General features: G+C 43.8%; 2 protein-coding genes across 3 annotated transcripts in view; one reads left to right on the top strand and one right to left on the bottom strand.

Moving 5' to 3' along the window:
• The window catches only part of LOC136675087 (astrotactin-2-like), a 469,599-nt gene that overhangs the window by 53,663 nt on the left and 389,951 nt on the right, over positions 1 to 25,985 (bottom strand). Inside the window, exons 17-19 of the mRNA XM_066651501.1 lie at positions 16,919 to 17,181; positions 5,549 to 5,682; positions 3,911 to 4,059 (exon numbers count right to left, since the gene is read on the bottom strand). Coding sequence (XP_066507598.1) covers positions 3,911 to 4,059; positions 5,549 to 5,682; positions 16,919 to 17,181 — 546 coding nt within the window. The remainder of the gene's footprint in view (positions 1 to 3,910; positions 4,060 to 5,548; positions 5,683 to 16,918; positions 17,182 to 25,985) is intronic.
• On the top strand, positions 19,256 to 24,960 carry trim32 (tripartite motif containing 32). 2 transcript variants are annotated; one of them, XM_066651514.1, is made up of 2 exons: positions 19,256 to 19,387; positions 20,285 to 24,960. In XM_066651514.1, exons 1-2 carry the CDS (start codon positions 19,309 to 19,311, stop codon positions 22,288 to 22,290), a joined length of 2,085 nt encoding a protein of 694 aa, XP_066507611.1. In that variant the 5' UTR covers positions 19,256 to 19,308; the 3' UTR covers positions 22,291 to 24,960. The 2 variants fall into 2 exon arrangements, with proteins under 2 accessions (XP_066507611.1, XP_066507620.1); XM_066651523.1 differs by having other exon boundaries at positions 19,350 to 19,387; positions 20,281 to 24,960.

The following is a 25,985-nucleotide window of genomic DNA, read 5'->3' as shown; positions in this document are numbered from 1 at the left end:
AAGATTTTAAGAATATAAACTCCCTATGCTCGATGAAGTGAGGTGTCCAAAAACAGATGGGAGTAAAGAGAAATACTTGGCAAGTCCAAACTTCAGCCTTCAGGTTTAAAACTTGTCTAGATCCAACTTCAGAAAAGAGGTCATCGCTCCTTCAGCGTTTTTTAGAGCTATAAAATCTGACACACTCTTCAAAAACCAAACCCAACCAAACCTACTCACAGTCTTTCACAGATTGTACCCCAGAAAGACAAGAACAGACAAACGAGAGATGAGTGTATGTGCAGAGATAGAATCGGCTCCAAGGTAAACGAAGAGATCCAGACTAGAGGACTTATCACACTGACCCGGAGCCCTCTACCTGAACCGGGAGGAGCAGGACTGATGACATGCCAAAGAAGCTGCTGGCTATTACACGACAGGATTTATGAACTGACCACTAGGCCACCGTCCAGCCACATCAAAGACTCACCAGGAACACTCTGCCACTCGGACCTTGGTGATATTTTTGAGAGGGATGGGAATAGTCTGAGTCCAGCTTTGTCCCTCCATTTCTTTTCCATCTTTCTGGATTAGAGGACACATGAGTCAGGGAGCGATTAAACAGTGGGGGCTTGACCTGCTTTATACCTTTGTGGTGTTTTAGGAAATACACTCTAGAAAAAGAAAAGTAGTTTGGAACCCTTTTCAATTCCCATAAAACTAATTCCCAACCCCCAAAGGCCACCTCAGCAATGGATTTAGGAAGGAGGACAACACTGCTCATTCACTACACCATCCCCAATTTTCCTGACCATTGTGGGGATGGAGGCAGCAATCGTCTGGGCCCAAACACACTCCTCCAACCATCAGGCCATGGCTGCCCCCATTAAAATGAATTGTTTAAGTATGAGTTTTCCAACACTAAAAATCAACTCTAGGCTTCACAGTAGCATCAACTCTAAAAAAGAATCTTGCCCATAACCCTAACCCTAACCTAGCCATGAACATACATCTAGCCCTAAGCACAGTGCTGACCATAACCCTAATGCTAACCACAACACAAGGTATCTGACTAACCTAACCCCTACGCTAAAGGCCTAATTCTAAACCATAATTAAACCCTTACAAACTTAACATCACAGCTAAGCCTAAACCCAAAACTAACCTCAGGACTTGGTCCAAGTGTGCCACTCATGACACGAAGTGAATAATACATTTGTTGAAATCCATGCAAAATATTTCTTTAATAAACCCTTTGCGTAACCAAGAAATCCAAATTAAAAGCTGATGAACTGAGCTAAAACCACCTGAAGAAACTTTAAACCCTAGACCAGCAAGTCTACACCAGCAACCCTAGACCTAGACCGCCCCAGCATCAAATCCACAGATTCCACCACCGTCATTGGTCTCATACCTACCACAAAACTGCAGGGGGATACAAAACAGACTCCATTTTGATGTGAACCCCAGTCTAGTTTGGCAGCTGTTGGGAAGCCAATGTGGGGCCAGCATCCTGACCGCTTCGCTTTTGACTTCCTGCTGCTTTGAAAGATTCCAAGTCCTTTCCATATTTAAGAGTCATAAGAACCTGGGTTCAGCTCACGCTATGCTCTACTGTGTAGAGACTCCTCAGCTGGAGAGCTCAACCATTTTTGGAAATTCAGGCAATAAAGTCAATTCCAGTTACAGTCATCATCATAAAACTTGCCCCTGTTGATGTTCAGTGATTATTATTTGATTACCATTTTTTTATTTATTATTTTGTGTGTGTCCTCTACAGGTTGGATGTCACTGGCCAGGAAGTATGTCTCTCCTTCTGAGACAATCCCTCATTTTGAAATGATCCCTCCATAAATCCCTCCACTTTCCAGCTCCAACTTCATATCATCTGAGTTGTTCAATGTGCCAGAGAACAGTGGATGTATTTACTTTCATACATCTCATAAAATGAGGTCATTGAATCTCATATTTTTTTTATTATGTGATATATGGACCAGGAAATGTTTCCCAATCGGAATATGTGACAGAAGCTGTCAGGATCATCTGTCTCCAGATAATCTGCATCATTCGGCAACCATGGCTCCAAAACGTCCCAGGATGAAGAGGTACTACATCACCTTTGACTGGGGATGGAGAACATGGCAATAACTGTAGTGTCAGGTCTAGATTGAAATTAGGTTAGTGTGTTTATTATTAAGGCTTGAGGTTGGTATTAAGCTTTCTATTGGCTGATTAGTCAACATGAGGAAAACATGGAACAAAACAAGAAGTTCGGATTCTGCTCCACTTCTTGAGTTGAGTGTAGACACTTTAGAATGGCCCCACCCCCTTGCCATTTCAATGTGTGTTTACATCAGAAGTGAAATTAATACTGCTGATCGGATAGATTTGTGTTGTACTTGTTTACCAATTTTGGTTTATACTTGTGTAATTACATTTCATGTAATTGTCTCATTTTTTTAATAAAACTGAAGACAAATATATATTCACAATACCTTCTAACAGCTGAATCCTTGCCTTAAATTACACAGTTGATAACTACTACATGGTGATAAGAGATTCAATGTACCCTGTCACTTAAATGTTGCCACATTTATTACTAGTGTATTGGCCTACATGTTTCTGGAGAAAGTTGAGTGGACCCTTCATTTCTCATCTATCGCCTATGCTGGATGTAATTGAAAGGGGCTTGTGGGTAAAAAGAATGCATGAGTCACTCACCATCTGCCCCTTCCTGACTGACACACCCCTGCCAGGAGGTGTCTTCATGCCCTGGCTACATTCATCAGCCCTCCTCTGGTGGAGATGAATTGTTCTGGATGAATCGTTCAGATGACTAAACCTGGCCCGGTCCACCTTTTCTTTTCCCTCACCTTCTTTATTAAATGACAACTACCTACACTCGAGATCGATGACTTATAGCCATGTGTCAACAACATCCCACCTCTTCTCCAGACGTAGCTGAGCAGAAAGTCAAGTAAGGTGCTGAAAATTTTCTTCTGTGTTTCTTCTGGTGTGTCATGGTGCCCAAAGGGTCACACATTTGCCAGAAAGTGTGGTGTTGGTAGTCATCAACAGATTGAGCATGTGGTGTCTTAGACTATGGAGGATACTGTAAACTCTAAAGGAAGCTGGAAAGACCACCACTGATTCAGGAAGCCCACCCCTAGCACACTCAACTGTTCTGGACAATATGTTCTGATAACTAAACCTAGCTGCATCCACAGTTTCCCTTCCCTAAACCATGACTTCAACCAATAACTCAAGGAACAATTTCCCCTTTCTCAAAGAGGCAGTTTGTGTACTTGACATTCTGCCAAACTATAACTTTAATAGTTCATAGGTAAAGAATCATTCCCCTATTAGACCCTCAGACCATGCCAGTCTGGTATGGAGGAAATAGGTAAGACCCCCACTGGAGTCAGAAAGCACCCCCCTGCACAATCAATTGTTCTGGACAATTTGTTCAAATGACTAAACTTGGCCAAGTCCAACTTTTCCTTTCCTTAGCCTCTCTTTATTAAACGCCTATCGCCCAGAGTCTGACTCACGGTCTCTGACTTCAGGGTGGAGGGAGAGTGCTGAGGGTTGTGTGGTGGTCAGGGCCAATTAAGAGCCCTGTAAATCTCTCCCCTCTTTCCCTTTCCTTCCCTCCGTCCTTCTGGCTCCTGTAACCTTTTCTCCAAATGACAGGGCCTAAGTGGGCTTGACAGAATCAACAGAACTATCAGTCACCGGACGCGTGTTTTTCCATCTAGCCTAGAGAGGGCACACCAAGGGAGACGTCATATAGAACGGTCATTTCCCAGAAACTGTAAAATTGGATTGCTAAATTGGTCACGGTCATAAGATTAGGACGTCTATGCCAAACGATTGCGACTTTTCTTCCCCGTCACCTTGCCGCCGAAGTGTCTGGTCTCTGTGAACTTACCTGTGTAGATTTCAGCCTCGGATGGGTCCTCGATGCGCTTGTGCTGGATGATGTAATCTGCCACTTTGTAGCCAATCAGAGGCTCCACATCCACCCACTCCAAACCTACGACTGAACTCGAGGGCTCAAAGTGAGGAGACAGCCTCAGCCTGGAAACAGAAATGGCATAGGGTCATTAAGTATTCTACTAAACCTGCAAATCAGTGTTTTTGTGTTATACACTGGGCTCAAAAAACAACTTTTCATTGCAGTGGACTGGCACTCTGTCTAAGGTGTGTCCCTGCCTATCCCCCAATGACTGTGGGTAGGCTCTGGACTCATCACAACACTGAACAGGCTGAAGAACATACAGAAAATGAAGAAATGAATTAGTGACTTGTTACTGAAAAGTGATCAAAAAGCTCAGTTGGCTTGTAATTCATGAATTTAGTTGTTGCCCAAAGAGAAACTTTAATAAAAAATTCATAGTGAAAGTCTCACGGCCTAAAGGTGGTAGTGATCAGAACATGGATTTTGCTATTTCGCTTTATGGTTTGCACTGATTTTTTTTTTTTTTTTTAAGGTTTAAAAGGATGGCAAAATCAAACACACATGGAAGCATAGTGATTTTTTTTTAACTCGAATTAAATTAAATTAAATATCTTTATAAATTTAAAAACTATAAAATTAAGCTCCAGTATATAATGGCAGGATTGTCTTTACCCAGCCTTCTCCCACAATGATTAACAGTGCTCTTTCTGTAATATTTATTCAAATACACGACAGAGTCATGGTATCGATCTAATGAATCAGTGCCAGTAAACATCAGCTCAGTTACTGATTGTACAATGACTATGAACCATAACTATAATCGTTTACATGTTACAAAATAGTCTGTTCACAGTGTGTTCATGCTGTGAATACCTGTGATGCTCTGCTGTGTTGTATATATACTACATTTGATATATTCTTGTATTTAACACTTATAATTTGTTAAAATTGACTCATTTAGATGATGGTAAACTGAGCATAATGTATTCATTTTGTTACAATAGTGTAACTACAACCCCAGACTTCTGCTGGTGAATATCTGCCAGAGAACAACAATATTCCCCTCATCTCTCTTCTGAAAGATCTTGCTTACTGCCCATTGTGTGATGGAGCTCCAGAGTGGAATGTTGTCAACCTTTTTTTCTCCAGAAAGAATCAAAAGCAACAGACAGCAATTAAAGAGTGCCAGGGAGGTGTCAGTGATCAGGGGACAGGGGGACGTGAGGGTGACCAGGGGACAGGGAGGAGTGGGTGACCAGGAGACAGGGAGGTGTGGGTGACCAGGGGACAGGGAGGTGTCAGTGACCAGGGGACAGGGAGGTGTGGGTGACCAGGGGACAGGGAGGAGTGGGTGACCAGGAGACAGGGAGGTGTGGGTGACCAGGGGACAGGGAGGTGTCAGTGACCAGGGGACAGGGGGACGTGAGGGTGACCAGGGGACAGGGGGACGTGAGGGTGACCAGGGGAAAGGGAGGTGTGGGTGACCAGGTGAAAGGGAGGTGTGGGTGACCAGGGGACAGGGAGGAATGGGTGACCAGGGCACAAGGAAGTGTGGGTGGCCAGGTAACAGGGGGATGTGAGGGTGGGGGGGTTCTTTGACGGACTTACACAGGTTGTCTGAGGGGGCTGCAGTTGGGCAGGCCATCTTTCCCGAACGCGCTCAGGTCGCAGCGGCACCAGTTTTCGATGACGTCACCTTTGCCTGCGCACCAGAATGAGCTCATGGTGGCACTCCTGAAGGCCTGTGAAGAAAAGAAAAGGAATAGAGCAGGTGAAAGAAATGTAATTATCTGGAGATCTTTGGCGGGAACACAGTGAGTCATCCCTCTCTCTCTCTCTCTCTCTCTCTCTCTCTCTCACCTCTGCTCGAAAAGTGGTGAGGCTCTGCGAAGCCGGACGAGTGAGGGCATCTCTGGACACTCAGCACAGACATGGTTCTGTCTACTTTTAATTGGAAACTGTGACAGGAAAGGTCAGATTGTGTGACTGTCCAGGCTTTGACAGGACATGCTCCTGGGGGAGGGTGGGGGAGGGCCATCCATAAAGTGAAAGAGAGAGTGAGCCTAGGTGAACCTTCTGGAAAACATATTTTAAAAACCAGTATATGCTGAAACCCACAACAACTCAAGCATTCAGTTCCAGGGTTCACCGTCAAAGTCTCAGAATGGACCTTAGCCAGAAAGAAGGACTAGATGAAACTTCTGGAAAACATCTCGAGTCACTGTGGGCCTAGCCCTGCGGCTTCATTTAGAAGGTACACTTGAGCTACAAAATTAACTTTTTTGATTGTGTACACATAATTCATAAGAATGCTGTAAATAATAACAACATAATAATAACATTATTTATATTTATTTTGGAAGGAAAATGGGCATGTTTTTCTTCAAACACATTTCAAATTCAGAGTGTGCTGCAGAAAGCATTCACAAACCAAGATTGAGTTGACTCTATGAATCACTGGCCAACAGTTGATATGAGTGATTCACAGATGCTCGAAGAATTGATTCTTTAGGAGTCAAGTTGTATTCACTATTTCGGGTCATTTTTCAGTCTGTCACAATTTTGATTTTATTCATTATCAAAAGTGTAAAACATTTGTCAAAAAAAATAAATAAATAAATAAATAAAAAAAAAAAAATACAGTCCCTGACAGAAGTTTTGTCGCTTATCCATGATGTGGAAACAGAAGCTTATAACCTGACTTTAAATTCATCCATTGGTTTTAGAAATGACTCTGAAAGCTGAAACCCTCCCAAATGAGCTTTAATTTACGGAAATAAATTTGCTTCACTGCAGAAATATTGATCATTTAATTAACACAGAAAGGTCAGATTTTGGCAAGACAAGAGTTTTGTCGCCTTGTCAAATAATGCACCCAATACTAGTGTACAGCCTCACCTGTGCTCACTAATTGATCGGTTAATTAGTGGGTGTGTATAAAAAGAACCTCAGCACCCCAGACCTTCACTTGAACTGCAACTTGACTTCTGACAACATGCCAAAAATCCACCCTGTGACCAAAGCCTTGATTATCAAGAGGCTGAAGACCAGATCCATTGCAGAGGCGGCTGGCACCTTTAATGTGTCTCAGCATCAAGTACAAATAATTAAAAAAAATTTTGTTTTTGACAAGCCTAGCAGACCCCACAAGACAACTGCTCAGGAGGAACGTCTGTTGGTTAGAAAATCCAAAGCCAGCCCCTTTTCCACTGCAACTGTTCCAACTAGAACAGTTTGTAGGATTATGTCTCAAATTGGCCTCCATGGTCGAGTCGACCGAATCGAATACATATATATATATATATATATATATATATATATATTTTTTTTTTTTTTTTGTGAATATTCATTCATTATCTGTAACCCTTTCAGGGTCGCGCTGGGTCCAGATCCTACCTGGAATACACCCTGGAGGGGGCGCCAGTCCTTCACAGGGCAACACACACACATTCACACACACATTCACTCACACACTCACACCTACGGACACTTTTGAGTCGCCAATCCACCTCCAACGTGTTTTTGGACTGTGGGAGGAAACCGGAGCACCCGGTGGAAACCCACGCGGACACAGCGAGAACACACCAAGACAGTCACCTGGAGCGGTAATCGAATCAACAGCCTCCAGGTCCTTGGAGCTGTGTGTGTGTAAATATTTGTAAAAAAAATATTTTTAATCATAATTTTGGTTAAGGGCGGCATGGTGGCGCAGCAGGTAGTGTCTCTGTCACACAGCTCCAGGGGCCTGGAGGTTGTGGGTTCGATTCCCGCTCCGGGTGACTGTCTGTGAGGTGTTGGTGTGTTCTCCCCGTGTCCGCGTGGGTTTCCTCCGGGTGCTCTGGTTTCCGCCCACAGTCCAAAAACACACATTGGTAGGTGGATTGGCGACTCAAAAGTGTCCGTAAGTGTGAGTTAACGTGTGTGTTTGTGTGTGTGTGTGTGTGTGTGTGTGTTGCCCTGTGAAGGACTGGCGCCCCCTCCAGGGTGTATTCCCGCCTTGCGCCCAATGATTCCATGTAGGCTCTGGACCCACCGTGACCCTGAACTGGATAAGGGTTACAGATAATGAATGAATTAATTAATTTTGGTTAACGGAATGAACACTAGTATGTAACACTATGTATATCCCATAAGTAAAGAAATGAATATGTAATGTGAAGGTTTGATAGTGCAGTTAAAATGGCCACCATCTGTATCTCCAAAAGTAGGTCCTTTTTTCTACCATAGATGCAGCTCCCAGATCCCAAGAAACCTGAAAAAGACTTTCTCCTGAAAAGGAAAACTCCGACCTGGAGGAACAGGATGGCCTATGAGGACACCTCAAGCCCTGGGGAACTTGAACTCGGGAGACAATCATCAAATCTCCAGACGTGGGATGTGAGCCAAGTTTTGCCAGACCTCTATTGACTTGATAGTTGTTTCTTGACATATGGCTTCTGCAGAGTGCGAGGCATCTCCTCCCTTAAGGGCAAGGCCACACTGTTGCTCCTGGTTGGAGTGGGCTTCACCAGAGCTATGCCTTTCAAGTCCTAAAAATTCTTGGGATCTGAGACCATCCTGGTCAAAACATAGATTTCCAGAATGCCACTGGCTCCAGGAAGGACCACGCTCTTACTAATTGCACTGTTGGAGTTCTCCAGGCCATGCCCTAATCTTTATTGACATCCAGGTATAAATCGTGTGGATGACCTTGACGAATGAGAGGTTATTACAGGGCTGAAGGCTGAAGGTTTCATCCGTCACAGTGTAATGACCTGCATGAGAGACGTCTGTCTGGCAAAGGCCAAGGATGAAAAAAAAAACCCACAGAATTCAAGCACACCAAGAAGGTGAAAGAATGTGCCCCAGAAGCAGAGAGAGTCAATGATGGAGTCAATGATGGAGTGTGGCAATAGAGAAATAAACAAAAGAAAAACACTCCTAGCAGCATAATTGAGGCTATGCCGTGTGGCGCAACAAAACAAGAGACCACAGAGGCCAAAGGGTCTCCAATGAGAAACAGACAATGAGAAAACACAACAGGAAGTGCCCATTCATGAGCATTCATAGACAAACAGAGCTAGGGGTCGGGGAGGGGATGAGGTGGGGTGGGGGGCGTGGTTGCTCCTTAATGGCCATGACCACAGTCTTTTCTTTGCATTTACCACCATGCATTTCCTAGAAGAAAAAAAAAAAAAAAACACCCCCTCCATGGCACGCTTGACTGCTCAACTGCAAAATAGACAAAAGTGATTATTGCCATGTTTATGTTTGGAAAGTAACGCAAGCCAGTTTAGACTGAGTAAACAGGCAGCATAATGACATGTGTGTGTGTGTGTGTGTGTGTGTGTGTGTGTGTGTGAGAGAGAGAGAGAGAGAGAGAGAGAGAGAGAGGAGAGACTGCAAGTTTATTAAGGGTTCTACCCAAGGGAAGAAGATGGGAATGAATACTCATTATTAATATCTATCTATCTATCTATCTATCTATCTATCTATCTATCGATCTAGTCATCCATCAATCAAAATATTCACTTATTTATCTATTATATGTAATAACTGGAGTATACATTTCCACAGACTTATTTACCACATGGTAAGGTTCTTTAAGACCCCCCCCCCCCCCCCCACACACACACACATATGCCATTCCACTGGTATCTCTGAGCCAAAAGCTGAAACATAAAGATAAGTTTCAGCAGTGGTCTTTTTAGGCAGACCCTTGAACTTCACATGACACAGTGTTTTGTAATCCAGACTTCAGAGAAACCCACAGCCATTAACAAGAAACTGGGGGATCACGACCTTCCAAATGTATTTATTTTTCACTTATCTGTGTTGAGCTTATTAGTGTCCCTTCTTCCCCGTCTGAGACCCGTATACACTGGCCAGGCGTCCGGAGAGATGGATACATTGAGGATGACCCCGAGAGCGGAGGGGCCGCGAGGATGGGGTTGTTCCTATCACTTAGGTTAATGCAGCTCGGAAAATGTGCCCTGCTTCTAGGAATGCCTCCAAAGCATCTTCCAGGAAGCCAGACCTTCGGCTGAACCCGAAGTTCATGAGGGGACACAAGTGACTTCATCGGAGAAGAGATTTAAGCCAGTGGTCATCAAATCTATGCTCTTGGACATTTCAGTGCCACTCTTCTTTGGATTGATGTCCAGTCAAAATGACCATGGAATAGAACCTGGTCATTTTTCAGGAGACAGGAGTCTTACCAAAACCTGGGTGTTTCATGTTTGAAGGAAAAGAGCAAAATTAGGCTGAACAAAAGGATCTGAAAATTTGAGAAGACAGCAACAACAGGGATCTGAAAGGATGTGAAAAATCAATAACTCTGTCTTCACAATTAAATAAAGGGAATAAACACAAAAGAAGAAAGTGATGAAGATCCTGTTATTTTCAGAACAAGAGATTGTCCTCAAACATTAATTAATTTATTCATCTTCTGTAGCCACTTCATCTTGATCAGGTTAGAGCGGGTCTACCTAGATTCATTGGAATTAAGCTGGAAGAAACCCACCCTAGGCAGGCCACCAGCACATCGGTGTGTAGGGATACCAACGGTCTGGTTTCAGACCGCTGCAATAATATAAACAGATGGGAAAGATAGATAGTTTTATCTCACACACAGCTTCTCTCCCAGTACTGGAGAGAGTCTCACAACAGTCAGAATCACAGACGCTCACCTCCTCTTTTTCCCCGTGTCCACGTGGGTTTTCTCCAGGTGACTGTCTGTGAGGAGTGTGGTGTGTTCTCCCTGTGTCTGCGTGGGTTTCCTCCGGGTGCTGCGGTTTCCTCCAACAGTCCAAAAAACACATGTGTTTGCGACTCGAAAGTGTCCGTAGGTTTGAATGTGTGTGTGTGTCTGTGTTGCCCTGTGAAGCAACCTCCAGGGTGTATTCCTGCCTTGCGCCCAATGATTCCAGGTAGGCTCTGGACCCACCACGACCCTGAACTGGATAAGCGCTTACAGATAATGAATGAATGAATAAATATATTAAATATTCAGTGATGTTCACTATTTAGGGAGTGTGGCACTATTTGGAACACATACCGAGCTCCTCTCTACTGACTAACAAACAGAGCTCTGTTTACAACATTTACAGAGAAAAACAGGTCAGGGGTTCATTCTTATATTTCTTTTTTACATTTAAACGAGAACCAAATGTGCTGAAAGAGTTGAAACATGACATTTGTCATTTGATTTGTGTTTGAGTAACGCTCCCCAAAAAGCTCCCCAATACCGTGGCTATTACACATGGTGACGTCACCTGCAACCCATGGATAAACCCATGGATAATAACAATATCAACTAATGATGAAAAATCCTTTGCATGAGGAAAGCGCTGAGAAACTGACCGCTGTAAAAACATCAGTGGAGATCTGCTCTAAGCGGATTCCATCTGGAACTCTCTATCGACCAGAATGAAATTTCTATAAAGGTCTTGCCTTGCATTCATGTCTGGGGAAAACGATATTCCTGCTCAGCGCCTAGGCCTGATGCTTTAGAACCCAGAGGAGCAGCTCTTTCTACCTGCGCAGAGTTATTGGATTTGCTGTGCCTTTGAGCGCCCACTCTCTGGCTGAGCGATTTCCAGGGAACCTAGCGTCCAGACATTCATCCGCTGCAAGCCCTATCGCCTTGGCACATACAAGGATCATGGACGCAGGAGAAGAAAGCGGCCCAATAAGCTCCTAATTCAATCAAGATTGCTTCGGAGACGTTTTGCAGACGAAGTAGGAGTCGGGCCGAGAGCTGAGAACTCCCCCGGGCTCGACACGCAGTGTGTGTAAGCAGAAACTGACCATAGAAGGGGCTTATGACCGCTGTCTGAGGAGATATGCAGCTCTGGGTGGACGGCAGACTGAAATGACCCTCCATCAGCATCCATTCTGGAATTCTGGGATATTATTGCACTCTTATTGTCTACTCCATGGTATGGAACAACATAGAGTTATCAGCCATATATTAAAACCTAAATAAAGATACACTGTGTAGTTTTACAGATACAGACTGTAATCTACCTGCTGCTCCGCATACTTTTTATAAGCCCCTTTTCACCCTGTTCTTCAAAGGTCAGGACCGCCACAGGAGCCCTACAGAAGAGCAGGTCAGCTGGTATTTTTGTTGGTGAATCATTCTCAGGGCTTCAGTGACACCGACGTGATGCTGGTGTGTTGGTGTGTGTTACAATACAAGTGGATCAGACACAGCAGGGCTGCTCTGTAGATGTAAACTCAGAGTCTCCTCACTCCCGCACGAGGGATTCAAAAACTCCAGGAGACACTGCTGTGTCTGATCCACTTACCAGTGCAACATACATCATAATGATCCACAAGCTAGGATCTATAATGCCTGGAATACTAGGCTGTTTTTGGGTCCTCTTGGAGTCCTTAAATTTCACAAATCAGCTGTCGGTCTCTCATACCCTTCTGAAACATTATGAAGTACAAGGACGATGGTTAATAAAGTATATCCACACTCAGTATGTTATGTTTAATATCTGATTGCACCACCTGAGACTTCAGTACAGCTGTTTTGAAAGCCCCTCCATCATTGCCCCAGTTCGTGGCTAAAAGCCCCTTGTTTTTCGGCCTCCGCTGACGTTAACTTTTATCGGTTTATCAGAGGCTCGTTTGTCTGGAGCAGTAAACAGCCATATCTAACCCGAGCCTAATTGCTTGTTTTTCTCTTTGCTTTTGTGTCGCCGGCCAACAGCGAGATTTCATTAAGAGAAATCCACTCATCCCACAGAACCGGATTACAGGGGGGCTTCTCTGAACTCTCACTCCGAGGGTACTAACAGGGTAATAACATTGTGGCGATTGGGAGCCATGGCCAAACTCAATCGTTGTGTGTCAACAGCGGTCATCACTGTCCAATTTATCAGCTCCACTGACCATACCATTGCGTGCTGTACTTCTACGTTCATTATCCATGGTCCCTCTGTTGCTCTGCATACTTTGTCAACCCCCTTTCCCCCTGTCCATCAATGGTCAGGACCCCGCACTATCAGGTGGTGGACCATTCACAGTGACAGTGATGTATTAGTGTGTGTTGCACTGGTACGAGTGGATCAGACACAGCAGTGTCTTCTGGAGTTTAAACCCCCTCAGTGTCACTGCTGGACTGAGCATCATCCAGCCCAGAGAATCCTTACGAAGGACTAGAGGATGACCGACCCAAACCAGCAAGGTAGGTGCAGCTAATAGTGAGAAAAAGTGAGTGGACGCAGGGTTTAAAAACTCCAGCAGCACAGCTGTGTCTGATCCACTAGCACCATCGCAACACTCACAAAAACACCACCACCATGCCAGTGCCACCACCCAATAATAGGCTACCTTCTCTGTGGTGGTCCTGTAGGGGTCTTGACCATTGTAGAAAAGAGTGAAAGTGGCCCTAAAATATGAAGAGTAACTGATGAACTAATCTCAGAACTATAAAGTGCTCTTGTATGGTCACTGAAGCTGATCAAATGGACAATGAGTGTAGGGGAATCCCAAATAAACAATGATATTAATAGGCATCTAAGGGTTAAACCTGAGGTTTGATAAGGTTGGGAAGAGTTGGAATAAGAGCGATTTGCTTTGGGAATGGGAAAAATACTTCCGAGTGTTTTTTTTTTTTTTTTTTCCTCTCTGCAAATCCTATAAGTATCCCCCTATAATCTTTGCATTATACAGATCTCCTCTCAGATGGAGACATAGTGTTTTGTACGTGTCTTTGTTTGACAAGAGTATGACTGCGTGTGTGTGTGTGTGTGTGTGTGTGTGTGTGTGTGTGTGTGCGTGTGTCCAGAGTTGGTTGAGGCCACCCTGATGAAAACAGGATCAAAAGTGTCACATGAGAAGCCTGGCTGGTATTTTGGTATTTCTGATCCCAGCTGAGGCCTAGTTTTCCGGTACAGTGTTTTTGAAGGAAGCAGCCGACTAATTCCCGCTCATAATACCATCCCGGTCCAGCTCCATAATGATCAGATTGACATGGTGATAGAGGGCTGACAGGTCTCCTCATAAACCCGGTGGATTTGTAAGAAAATTCACAGGAAGCTCCAGTTACGGTTAATGCTCAAAGGTTTCGAATCCAAAGGAAACTCAGGACCTTTCGAAAGAGAAGCTGTCCCTTGGGACTGTGTCCTTACTTCCCTTAGAATCCATGCACTAGGTCCATAGAAACACGTTCATGTGTGATGTCATATGAGCATGTGTGAGCAACAGTGACACTGTGTGTGTGTGTGTGTGTGTGTGTGTGTGTGTGCTGTGGACTGTATTTGTTTAAGCATCAACAGTGTTCCACTGAGACTGTCTGCTATTGATCTTTATCCTCTTACAGAGTTTTGTTATTAGTGACACGTTTCACTGTGTGCTACACTTGCCCAGTTCTGCCCCTTGTGCACACACACACACACACACACACACACACACACACACACTTGGCTGTGATGAAGATGGAGATGAAGCTGTGGTGGAGATGAAGCTGGAAGTGAAGCTGTGGTGGAGATGAAGATAAAGATGAAGCTGTGGTGGAGATTAAGATGGAGGTGAAGCTATGGTGGAGATGAAGATGGAGGTGAAGCTGTGGTGGAGATGAAGATGGAGATGAAGCTGTAGTGGAGATGAAGCTGGAGGTGAAGCTATGGCTGAGATGAAGCTGTGGTGGAGATGAAGATGGAGATCTAGCTGTGGTGTATATGAAGCTGGAGGTCAAGCTGTGGTGGAGATGAAGATGGAGATGAAGCTGTAGTGGAGATGAAGTCGGGTGTGAAGCTGTGGTGGAGGTGAAGCTGTAGTGGAGATGAAGCTGGAGGTGAAGCTGTGGTGGAGGTGAAGCTGGAGGTGAAGCTGTGGTGGAGGTGAAGCTATGGTGGAGATGAAGTGGAGATGAAGCTGGAGGTGAAGCTGTGGTGGAGGTGAAGCTGGAGGTGAAGCTGTGGTGGAGGTGAAGCTGTGGTGTAAAAGAAGCTGTGGTGGAGTTGAAGCTTGAGGTGAAGCTGTGGTAAAGATGAAGCTGTGGTGGAGATGAAGCTGGAGGTGAAGCTGTGGTGGAGGTGAAGCTGGAGGTGAAGCTGTGGTGGAGTTGAAGCTGTGGTGGAGGTGAAGCTGTGGTGGAGTTGAAGCTGTGGTGGAGGTGAAGCCGTGGTGAAGATGAAGCTGTGGTGGAGATGAAGCTGGAGGTGAAGCTGTGGTGGAGTTGAAGCTGTGGTGGAGATGAAGCTGTTGTGGAGATGAAGCTGAGGTGGAGGTGAAGCTGTGATGAAGGTGAAGCTGGAGGTGAAGCTGTGGTGGAGGTGAAGCTGAGCTGGAGGTGTAGCTGTGGTGGAGGTGAAGCTGTAGTGGAGATGAAGCTGTGGTGGATGCGCTGGTCTGAAGCAGGCGTTTGTGTTTGTGACTCACTCAGTGTCTGCTTTGTAACGCTGCAGCACAAACAGACGCCTGCTAATTGCATCCTACCAGATGTCAGTGGAGCGAGGGATGATGTGGAAAAACGAGAGCAATGGCAATCTGCTCCCAACACGACTGAGCATCCTCATTAACTCCATGACTCAGAAGATACAGGGGCTACTAGGCGGCTAATCCAATAAGGGCTCCTCCTGGAGGACGGGGTATGTCAAAGTTCTCTGTCCGGGATGAGGATGTCTCTCACACTTTTACCATCTCTGCTCGTAATAGCCCACCATTCCTCCGTTCAGCAAATCATTTGCGCCATCTCCTGGACAGCTCTGGAACTGCGGTTCTGACCACACTTCCACAGCGTGTCCAGGGCATGAACTACAACAATAACCTATTGTTTTCAATAGTCTTCTTTCTTTCATTTCCTGAGAGAGCTTCATTACATCTTTTATACAGAGGACCTGCAGTAAAACAGTGGTCATCTCCAGATGTGGTCATTTAATGCATTAATATGAAGGCTCTAATATCAACCGCTGTAGTTAAATGCCCAGGGAAAGGTTCAGATTTAATAGCTACCTTTTTTGACCTCAGCTGTTGTCTATAAACACGAGCTCCTGTGGAAACGCTCAGTTAACACCCTACAGTCAGCAAAAATAAAGGTGACCCACCATCAGTGACCCTCACTGACCCTTTCTCTGCTCTCTCTCTCTCTCTACTGTTCTCTTTCTCTTCTTCTGTCTCCCTCTCTCACATTACTCCTATCCCTCTCTCTCTCCCTCACTCTCTGTTAATCTCTCTCTCTGCTCTCTCTCTCTCTCTCTCTCTCTCTCTCTCTCTCTCTCTCTCTCTCTCTCTCTCTCTCTCTGTTCTCTTTCTCTTCTTCTGTCTCCCTCTCTCACATTACTCCTATTCCTCTCTCTCTCCCTCACTCTCTGTTAATCTCTCTCTCTCTCTCTCTCTCTCTCTATATATATATATATATATATATATATATATATATATATATATATATATATATATATATATATATATATCTGTCTACTGTTCTCTTTTTCTTCGTCTGTCTCCCTCTCTCACATTACTCCTATCCCTCTCTCTCTCCCTCACTCTCTGTTAATCTCTCTCTCTGCTCTCTCTCTCTCTCTCTCTCTCTCTCTCTCTCTCTCTCTCTCTCTCTCTCTCTCTCTCCTGTTCTCTTTCTCTTCTTCTGTCTCCCTCTCTCACATTACTCCTATTCCTCTCTCTCTCCCTCACTCTCTGTTAATCTCTCTCTCTCTCTCTCTCTCTCTCTCTCTCTATATATATATATATATATATATATATATATATATATATATATATATATATATATATATATCTGTCTACTGTTCTCTTTTTCTTCGTCTGTCTCCCTCTCTCACATTACTCCTATCCATCTCTCTCTTTCTCTTTCTCTTTATTTTTCTCTTTCACTCTCAGTCTCTCACTCTCTGTCCCTCTCTCTTTCTTTCTCACTCAGGTTCTCTTTCACTCTTTCTCTCTGTCAGTTTTTCTATTTTCTCTCTCTCTCTCTCTCTCTCTCTCACACACACACACACACACACACACACTCTGGCTTGCTCTCACCTCCTTGGTGACGTTGTCCTGCAGAAGGCTGTAGAGGGGCACTATGCGGCTGACCTCGAGCAGAACCGGGGCGGGGCTCGGACTCTCTCGACCCGTCTGTCTGCACAGGTGACACGCCGCCGGACACACACCTTTCTCCTGGCAGCGGATCTCCACGCCGGACACGAGATCGTCCGACAGCAGCTGGGACTTCAGCAGGTCGGAGAGGTAGCTGATAAAAGGGATGGCCTTGAGTTCCCTGCGGCTGCCCTGATCCGTCACTTCTGCAGAGGAGAGAAAGAGAGAGAGAGAGAGAGAGAGAGAGAGAGAGAGAGAGAGAGAGAGGGAGAGTGGGCTGTTGTTGAACACTTTCAAACTTGTGATATATACTATCTGCCCCCGTTAGTGGTCACCACACGGGGGGTGGGGGTGGGGGCTGCAGTGGGGGTCACCCTCACCTCTTACCATTGTGTGGGACGAGTGTCAGGACAATGACACAGGACCGAGGTGTGCACTGACACAGACTGATTCTGTCATCACATAATAATAATAATAATAATTATAATAATTATAATGCACAATTGTTTGTCATTGTACAACATACAACGAAATGTGGCTTCTGCATTTAACCCTTCTGTGGCAGTGAATATACACACACACACACACACACACACACACACACACTAGTGCATCCCTGGCGCCTGGCCATCTTTCGAGGGTTCAGTGCCTTGTTCAAGGGCACTTCAGCTGTGGATGTTCCTGCTGGTTCTGGGGATCGAACCGGCAATCCTCTGGTACCAAACCCGGCCTCTCACCGTCAGACCAAGGCTGTCCACAGTGTGATGTAATATCACTCTGATACTACTCCTTTACTGTAATTTTACTGCATTAAAAAGTGGAAACACACTGATGTTGGCCATCAATGATCACTCATAAATGATCATATGCAGTAACTGAGGATTAGTGTATTATAGAAGTGTGATGCGGTGAGTGTGTGAAACGCTCCACTGGTGTGTGTGTGTCTGTGTGTGTGTGTGACTGGATGATTGTGTGATGCCCTGTGATTTACAGCAGCCATGGAGTCTAACGTGACTCTGATCAGGATGAAGCTTTTACAGGAAATGTATGAATGAATGAATGAATTATAGGACGATGTACACCGTGTCTGACTCAATTCAAGCTTCATCTGGGTGTAGTTTATAAAACCTCCCTTTAACATAAATCCCTCAAGCTGTGGTCGACGTATGAGGAGGTGAATTATCAGAGGAAATGATAAATGCTGTTTTTGGGGAAGGAGGACTGTAATTAACTGTGTGTCCTGGACGACTGAGCAGATGTTAAGTGTTGCAGCTGTTTTGAGTGTGAAAGACAAGACTGTTTCACATTCTTCACTGTCAGAAAAACTCTCACTGTGGTGGTACCCTCAAGGATACGCACTCTATACATCACTCACAGTTCTGTGACTGATTTTAAAGGCAGGTCTTTGCTGTCATCTGGCGGCTAGAATGAAGAACTGCACCCAGAACCCGAATAAAGCTATCAGTCTAAACTCTGTGAATCTTTATCAAGAGTCAGGGGCGGTGCGTTTCTCATTCATTCATTCATTCATTCATTCATTCATTCATATATTTATTTAAATTGTTTTAAGAAAATCATTAACAGAAGCTTCAACTACAGTATATGTGTAAATAATAATAATCATAAGAATAAAATCAACAGTATCTGTTCTACATAATAATACTTAATTCTCTATCTATACTTCATCATCATCATCATCATCATCATCGTCATCATCGTCATCATCATCATCAGCGTCACCGTCATGTTCTCCATGCCACTGTTATAGTTGTTGTCATTTCTAGTATTAATCATGGGGGTGTAGTACGCCACTATTTTGGAGTTCAAGATAGAGTTCAGCTGCAACCCTATATTTCCTTATCATTACTTTATATTATTAGTAGTATTGTTATTATTATTAGTGCTGGAAGCAGTTATTGTAATAAAAAAAAAATAATAATGTAATTAATTGAGCTCTGTAAATAACACCTACTACTACTAGTAGTAATAATAATAATAATAATAATAATAATAATAAGAAGAAGAAGAAGTAGAAGGATATTTATTATAATTATTCATTTATTTATTTATTAATTCATTAATTTATTATGAATATGTTTAATACTGAGGTTATTATATTAGCTGTTTACCATAGTTTCTTTTTTTAATTATAAATACATAATAGATATTTCTCCTGCATTATTATTATTATTATTATTATTATTATTATTATTATTATTATTATATAAAATATATATCGTTTGTCGTTATGGAATAAGAGACTGATAGATCTGAGGACCAATCAGGGAACAGGACTATGTCAGGCTTGGACCAATCACAGTGCATTGGGACCTATGACGTCACCGCTCCGCAGTGTCGCGCAGACACACAGACACACACACACCGCATTCAGGCTGACATTGACGTGGAGAGGTAAGCTTCACTGCTGAGAGAGAATGCACTGCTCTAACTCAGTTATTCTCAGCCTTGAGATTAATGTCCGTTTGTGTCTGCGCTGCTTTGAGCTTCTGCACTGTCAGTTAAAGATGATTCAGCGTCTGGGGTTTTATGGGGGGGTGGGGGGGGGGCTTTGTTTCTTTAGCCTCAACGTTTTGGTTTAGCCGTTAGCATGGCTGCTAGTAGCCAGCAACAATTGTGCAAAGATAAACATTGTCATCTGCTTGGAAGTGTCCGATCTGGTGGCCAGTTTACTGCTTATTTTGCTAAATGAGTGGCCTTTGGCGCTTCACAATGCAGTCAAACAGCTGGTTACATAAGCTGTGTGCTAACTTGTAGCTGGATGCTTGGCTAACATTAGCCTCTCCTCAAAATAGAGCAGAATAGAGAGACCTAGATATTACTTTGCTGTCCAGTTTAACAAGACTTAAGTCATGAGGTTGTTGCAGCATCCATATCAAAGCTGTCAACGTGGTACAGTCCATTCCAGCTGTGATCGGACCATAGGTGTGGTGCTTGATCTAACAAGTTTAAAACACGATGGAAAGACAAGCAGAGGAAACATAATCATTAATATTCATGGCCTTAAATGAGGAATAACATTGTATGTATGTGTGTGTAGATTCCTTAGAGAAATGGTGTCCCACTTACTTCTTGTCTCTCACAAATAAATATACACACCAAGACACAAATGTAGGAATTTCTGTCTCTTTTACACCCTTCTGAGTGAGCGAAAAGCACCTAACTTAATTTCAGCCCCTTTGTGTCTCCGCAAGATCTCACATTATCATGTTACGTAATGCTGTGCCTGTGCTGGATATGACTCAGTGGGATCTCTTGTTGTCTTCTCTTCCTCCACATGCCGCAAGTCAGTGAGATGCATCATGGCCACTGCGTCTTGTCTGGACCCGGAGTTGGTGAGAGAGGTGCTGGAGTGCCCCATCTGCCTGGAGACGTATAATCAGGACCAGCTGAGACCCAAGCTGCTCCAGTGTGGGCACTCTGTGTGTCGACAATGCCTTGAGAAGCTCCTGGCGAGCACCATCAATGGGGTACGATGTCCCTTTTGCAGCAAGGTGTCCCGCATGAGCAGTATCTCCCAGCTGGCTGACAACCTCACAGTCCTGAAGATCATCGACTGTGCGAGTTCCTGCAGTTCCGCAGCCGGCCTCATGTGCAAATCCTGCAAGAACCGGCTGCCACGGCAGTTCTGCTGCGACTGCAGTGTGGTGCTCTGCGATGCTTGCAAAGGTGAAGGCCACCAGCATCAAGGCCACGCCGTGCAGACCATCCGCACAGCCGCGGAACAGCGAAGGAAAGATTTGGGGACCAAGCTAACAAACCTCCGGGAGGCCATGGCCAACATTCAGAAGAAGAAGGCAGCCATAGACAGCATTTCCAAGTCCCTTCGTCTCAAGTACAAAGCTGTTCAGCAGGAGTATGCCAGGGCTGAACTCCGGCTTCAGGAGGAACTTGGACGATCTCGCCGTGCCTTTGCCGCCTCTATGGCAGAGGTGGAGAAGCTTAATGCTCAGATTCTGGAAGAGCAGACTTACCTCCTGAACATTGCAGAGGTCCAAGTAGTCTCCCGGTGTGACTACCTAACCATGAGGATCAAGCAGACAGACACGGCTTTGCTGGAAGACGGTGGCGGCAACGATGAGGAGGAGCTCGACCTGAAAAGCAGTCTCCCCATCCTCTTGAAACTGCAAGATCCCGAACTGGTCAAGGCAGAGCAATCACAATCTATAGATGTAGGTCAGCTGACCATTAAGCCTTGTACGGTCAACACAGATGAAGAGGACAACCTGGAGATTGCTGCCACTGCCGCACCTTTAGAGCTCTATCGAGATGTAGACATGGTAACCGCTGTAGAGGAAGCTGTGTGTGCCTCGCCTGGTAGCTTCAAGTCGAAATCTGTGGACGGAGGAGGTCCCTCACCTGGTGCAACAGGAGGTGCGTCCGGGGGCCAGCTTTGCCAGTTTGTAAAGAAGATGGGCTGCAAGGGGAACCTTCCCGGCATGTTTAACCTGCCAGTAAGCATCTGTGTGACTCCGCAGGGAGATGTCCTGGTGGCGGACAGAGGCAACTACCGCATTCAGATATTCAACCGCAAGGGCTTCCAGCGGGAGATCCGCCGCAACCCCAGCAGCATCGACAACTTTGTTCTGAGCTTCCTGGGCGCCGACTTGCCCAATCTCATTCCTCTGTCCATCGCCATCACCGCTCAGGGTCTCATTGGAGTCACGGACAACTACGACAACTCTGTTAAAGTTTACACTACAGACGGCCATTGCATCGCCTGCCATAAGAACCAGCTCATCAAGCCTTGGGGCATAGCCGCCATGCCTTCGGGTCAGTTTGTGGTGTCGGATGTCGAAGGAGGAAAGCTGTGGTGCTTGGCTGTGGATCGCAACGTGGGGGTGGTGAACTACAACAGGTTGTGCTCGGCTGTCAGGCCCAAATTTGTGACTTGTGACTCGTCGGGTACGGTGTACTTCACCCAGGGACTGGGCCTTAACATTGAGAACAGACACAACGAGCATCACCTGGAAGGTGGGTTCTCAATCGGCTCGGTGGGCACGGACGGACAGCTGGGGAAGCAGCTCAGCCACTTCTTCTCGGAGACGGAGGACTTCCGCTGCATCACGGGCATGTGCGTGGACACCAACGGGGATCTGCTAGTGACGGATAGCGGTCGGAAGGAGATCCTGCAGTTTCCTAAGGAAGGTGGCTACAACATTCTGATTCAGGAGGGTCTAACTTGCCCGGTGGGAGTTGCTGTCACACAAAAAGGACAGCTGCTGGTTTTAGACTGCTGGGATCACTGTGTCAAAGTGTACACGTACTTGCAGAGGCGACGTTCCTCCACTTGTTAAGATTGCGGTTGATGGTCTGTCCATTTACACAGAAGACAGACAGATGCTTTATTTGACTCTCTGGGAGCAGTGAAATTACAAAAGTCACAGCTGGCTTATCAGTGATCTCTGAACTGACTTGGCCAGTGTTGAAAGAAGTAGCGTAGTTGGACAGTCGATACACTTTCATCACTGCCAGCGAGAGACTGGAACTGTGTTTACCATCGTGGCTGCTTTAGAGTATGGCACAACACATGGCAATAATTGACGAGTGCTGTCTCTGAATGAGAGTGTATTTTTGAATCAATAATGTCTACATCTGTGACTATTTTGACTGCCGTGCTGAGCGTTGGTACTAAGATGAAACACTCTGAAATCACACGACTTTAAACAAAGAAACTTACAGAGCTAAAAGCGGACTGAAATGTTTAATCTCTACACTCTAATCCACCTGTCTGCCAGTTTTCTCACTCCTGTCCTTTCCATACTTTATCCTGCACTCCTTCAGCATCAGAGTGCCCTCTTATACCTCTCATATCAAGGAACAAGTAGAATATGTTTCCATTGTACAGCATAAGATTTCCAACTGTAACGACATCAAATAATCTTGGTATAAACCCACTAACATGATGCATTGCAGTGCTAAATAGATAATTAATGTCTTAATCCAGTCGTCAGTTAATCGTCAATCATTCTGTGTGGTTTTGTACTGTACAATAGTTTGTGCAACCATGTGTGTATCATAGTTACCAAAGGATATCAAATTCAGGATACATATGTATCATGGCCGGTTATACTGCAATCCTTCTGAATATATAAAAGGCAGGGACCGGGAATTGTAGTGTACTTTTAAATAAAGCCAAACACGAAAGGTCTAGGTTGTGTACAAATATCTCAGCTTCCAAGTGTCCTTGTTCCTACATGAACCATGAGACTGTTGCATTCTTCTTTAAACTGGCGGATCGCTAATGAAAAGGACGTACTAGGACCTGTGTCTTAAAAAAAAACAAAAAAAAAAAAACAATATATATATTTAATAATACTGCACCTTTATTTTATACTGTGAGTGAGTTCAGTCAACAACCCAGTATAGATTAGCAAAGGCGTTTGTGTTCTATGGTTGGCATAATGCCCATATAAGGACTTCCTCATCCAAGTTTGATTTCAGAAATGAGCGGAGGGGCAGCACAGTGATGCAGCAGGTCGAATTTCTGCTGACACGGCTTCAGGGTCCTGGGGTCTTGGGTTCATTCTTTGCCTCAGGTCACTGTCTGTGAGGAGTGTCTATGGAGGTTTCCTCCAGATGCTCTGGTTTCCTCCCACAGCCCAAAACCATATGACAGCAGATGGAACAATTGTGAGTGTGTGTGAAATTGTCAAGCGATATGTCAAGCGTGTGAGTGACTGGTTGAATGTGAAATTGTCCAAATATAGCCATATAGTGTACTTTCACTCCTTTATATGTTTACACTGCACTTTTCATTTGCTGAATTCCAGTTTAGATCCAGAATTCCTTGTATGGGCCTGATGCCGACTACAGAACAGCGTGAGATACACTTCAGTGTTCTATTGTTGTCTGGAAGACATGTTATTTTATCTTTATTAATTGCCCCAAACTCCATGTTTTAAAATGGTTGTCTTCAAATAATATTCTGCTGAGGATCATCAGAGCATGGAAGGTGGTCTTTTAAAGATTAAATCTGAAAATGAGGTTCATAAACTGTGAAAAATGAAGAGTACATCCTGAGATGATGTGGTATTTATATTTCCCCTGATTACCATTAGTTTGATGTCATCTGGAGTGAGGCTTAATCTGATGTAACGAAAGAGTGTGTGGTGTGACTCATTAAAATCTGGTTGTGGTGAAGAGCAAAACACTTGAACGCGTTTAAAGTGTTGAACCCTGCACTAAAAATATACAAGTGTTTAAATGCAATTAAAAGAGTTCATAGAACCTCATTAACGTCCTCGTAATGATGCCTTAGAAGAACCACTTTGGGTTCCATAAAGAACCATGTTAAAATGAGAGAAGGGCAACACTAGACTTTTAACATTATGTTGATTTTTTTTTTCCATCATTTACAAACAAATTTCTTCAGAGAGCCATCAATTGAAGGGTTCTCAAAGGAATCAGAAGTGTTTGTTTTATGGCGTGTAATATGGCATGCTTTTTGGGGACCTTAATTCTGACGCCTTTTAAAAGATATTTAATCATAACTTTTCTTTTAAATCATGGTTCTTGAGAGAAAAAAAATGTTTAAAGATCTGTTAGTGATGTAAATGTCATTATTATTATTTGATTTATTATGATTATTTTATTGTTTACATTTGAAGGTACCCAGCTTAATTGTGTTAAAATCAAACTTGAAAAACATGTCCGAAGGAAAAGCCTGGACTAAAAGCGGTGGTGATGGACACAATCATGGATCTGGTTTAACTGACCATATGGGAACTTTGAGTGTTGACACGTATGCCTCATTTGTGTCCTGTACTGTTAAAATATGTTGTATATTTAACGTACAATACCTTAGTTATTATTCATATGTGGGTGAGGGCAGTCAGTGTTAGCTTTATTCATTAAGACTTATATTACTGTTTAACTAATACACAACTAATTATATTGATTATATGTAATAATGCATGAATTACAATGTAGTTATCACATTTTATGATTTTTTTTTTTCATTAAAAATATTAATAATAATAAAGACTTTCCATTTGACTTGTACATTACATGCAACATATTTCCATAGTACAGTGCATGGACATTATTTGAAAGCATACAAGTCTTAACAAGTAAGGTTCCCTTTAACAGGCTGCATCATCTGGGTTCTAGATAATGTCCAATGCCACACCATGAAGACCGGTTAACAAGGCATTCTCTGAGTCATATATTTGGCAGGGTCTCACTTTTTATAAAGGAAAGGTGCTGTGAACACATCTTCCATCCCCCATTCTCTACGCCACAACTCCACTCTTCTTGCTTTGATGTTGGTGTGAAATGAGTCTCTGATTCTTGTTTGTGTTGTTCATGATCAATTGTGTGCAATAAACTGCAATAAAGAGCTGTCGTCTTTTTTTATCATCACATATGTTTGCAGAGTCTGAGTCGAGGGATGAGTCACTGGGATTTGAGTCAGAGTCTGAGATTAGTTATCTAAGAGTCATTGGAACGAGAATCGATTCCGGAGTCAATGAAATGCAAGTTAGAGTCAAGTGTTGAGTCATTAGGATGTGAATGTCAAATTGAATCAGGCATATAGATCCCAGTCAAGTTATGAATCATGAATTCAAACCTGTCTCTTATCATGTGTCACTATGATTTAATTCAGGGTTGAGTTCCAAATTCCAACTTAATTAAAATTAAAATCAACCCTAGTGACTCTCTCCATTCAAATTTGGATCTGATTCGAGATATGACTCACTGGGTTTTGAATTTGAGATGAGTCAGATGTTGCTGGGATTCAAATCTAAGTTCAGAGATGAGTAATTGGCTGTGAGTTTGAGATGAGTCTGGGTTTAGTCTTAAGTCACAAGACTAATTTCTTGTTTTATTGAGTCGCAACAAAGAAATAATGAATATGAAATGACAGGATGATTGTTACTGACAGTTATTGATACAAATACATTTTTAAAGTTTGCTGCGAATTATTTTATTATTATTATTATTATTTTTTTATGTCTAAATAATAAAAGCCCTCACCCCCACCCCTTAC

Source organism: Hoplias malabaricus, chromosome 2, assembly GCF_029633855.1.
Source record: "Hoplias malabaricus isolate fHopMal1 chromosome 2, fHopMal1.hap1, whole genome shotgun sequence".
Classification (NCBI taxonomy): domain Eukaryota; kingdom Metazoa; phylum Chordata; class Actinopteri; order Characiformes; family Erythrinidae; genus Hoplias; species Hoplias malabaricus.
The sequence above is the reverse complement of the archived record's forward strand: the minus strand, read 5'-3'. Positions and strand labels throughout refer to the sequence as shown.

Bases quoted from the DNA above. Each gene is read 5' to 3' on its own strand.
- trim32 (XM_066651514.1), top strand. From the start codon at position 19,309: ATGACGTCACCGCTCCGCAGTGTCGCGCAGACACACAGACACACACAC. The intron at 19,388-20,284 runs GTAAGCTTCACT...GCCGCAAGTCAG, and splicing joins GCTGACATTGACGTGGAGAG to TGAGATGCATCATGGCCACT.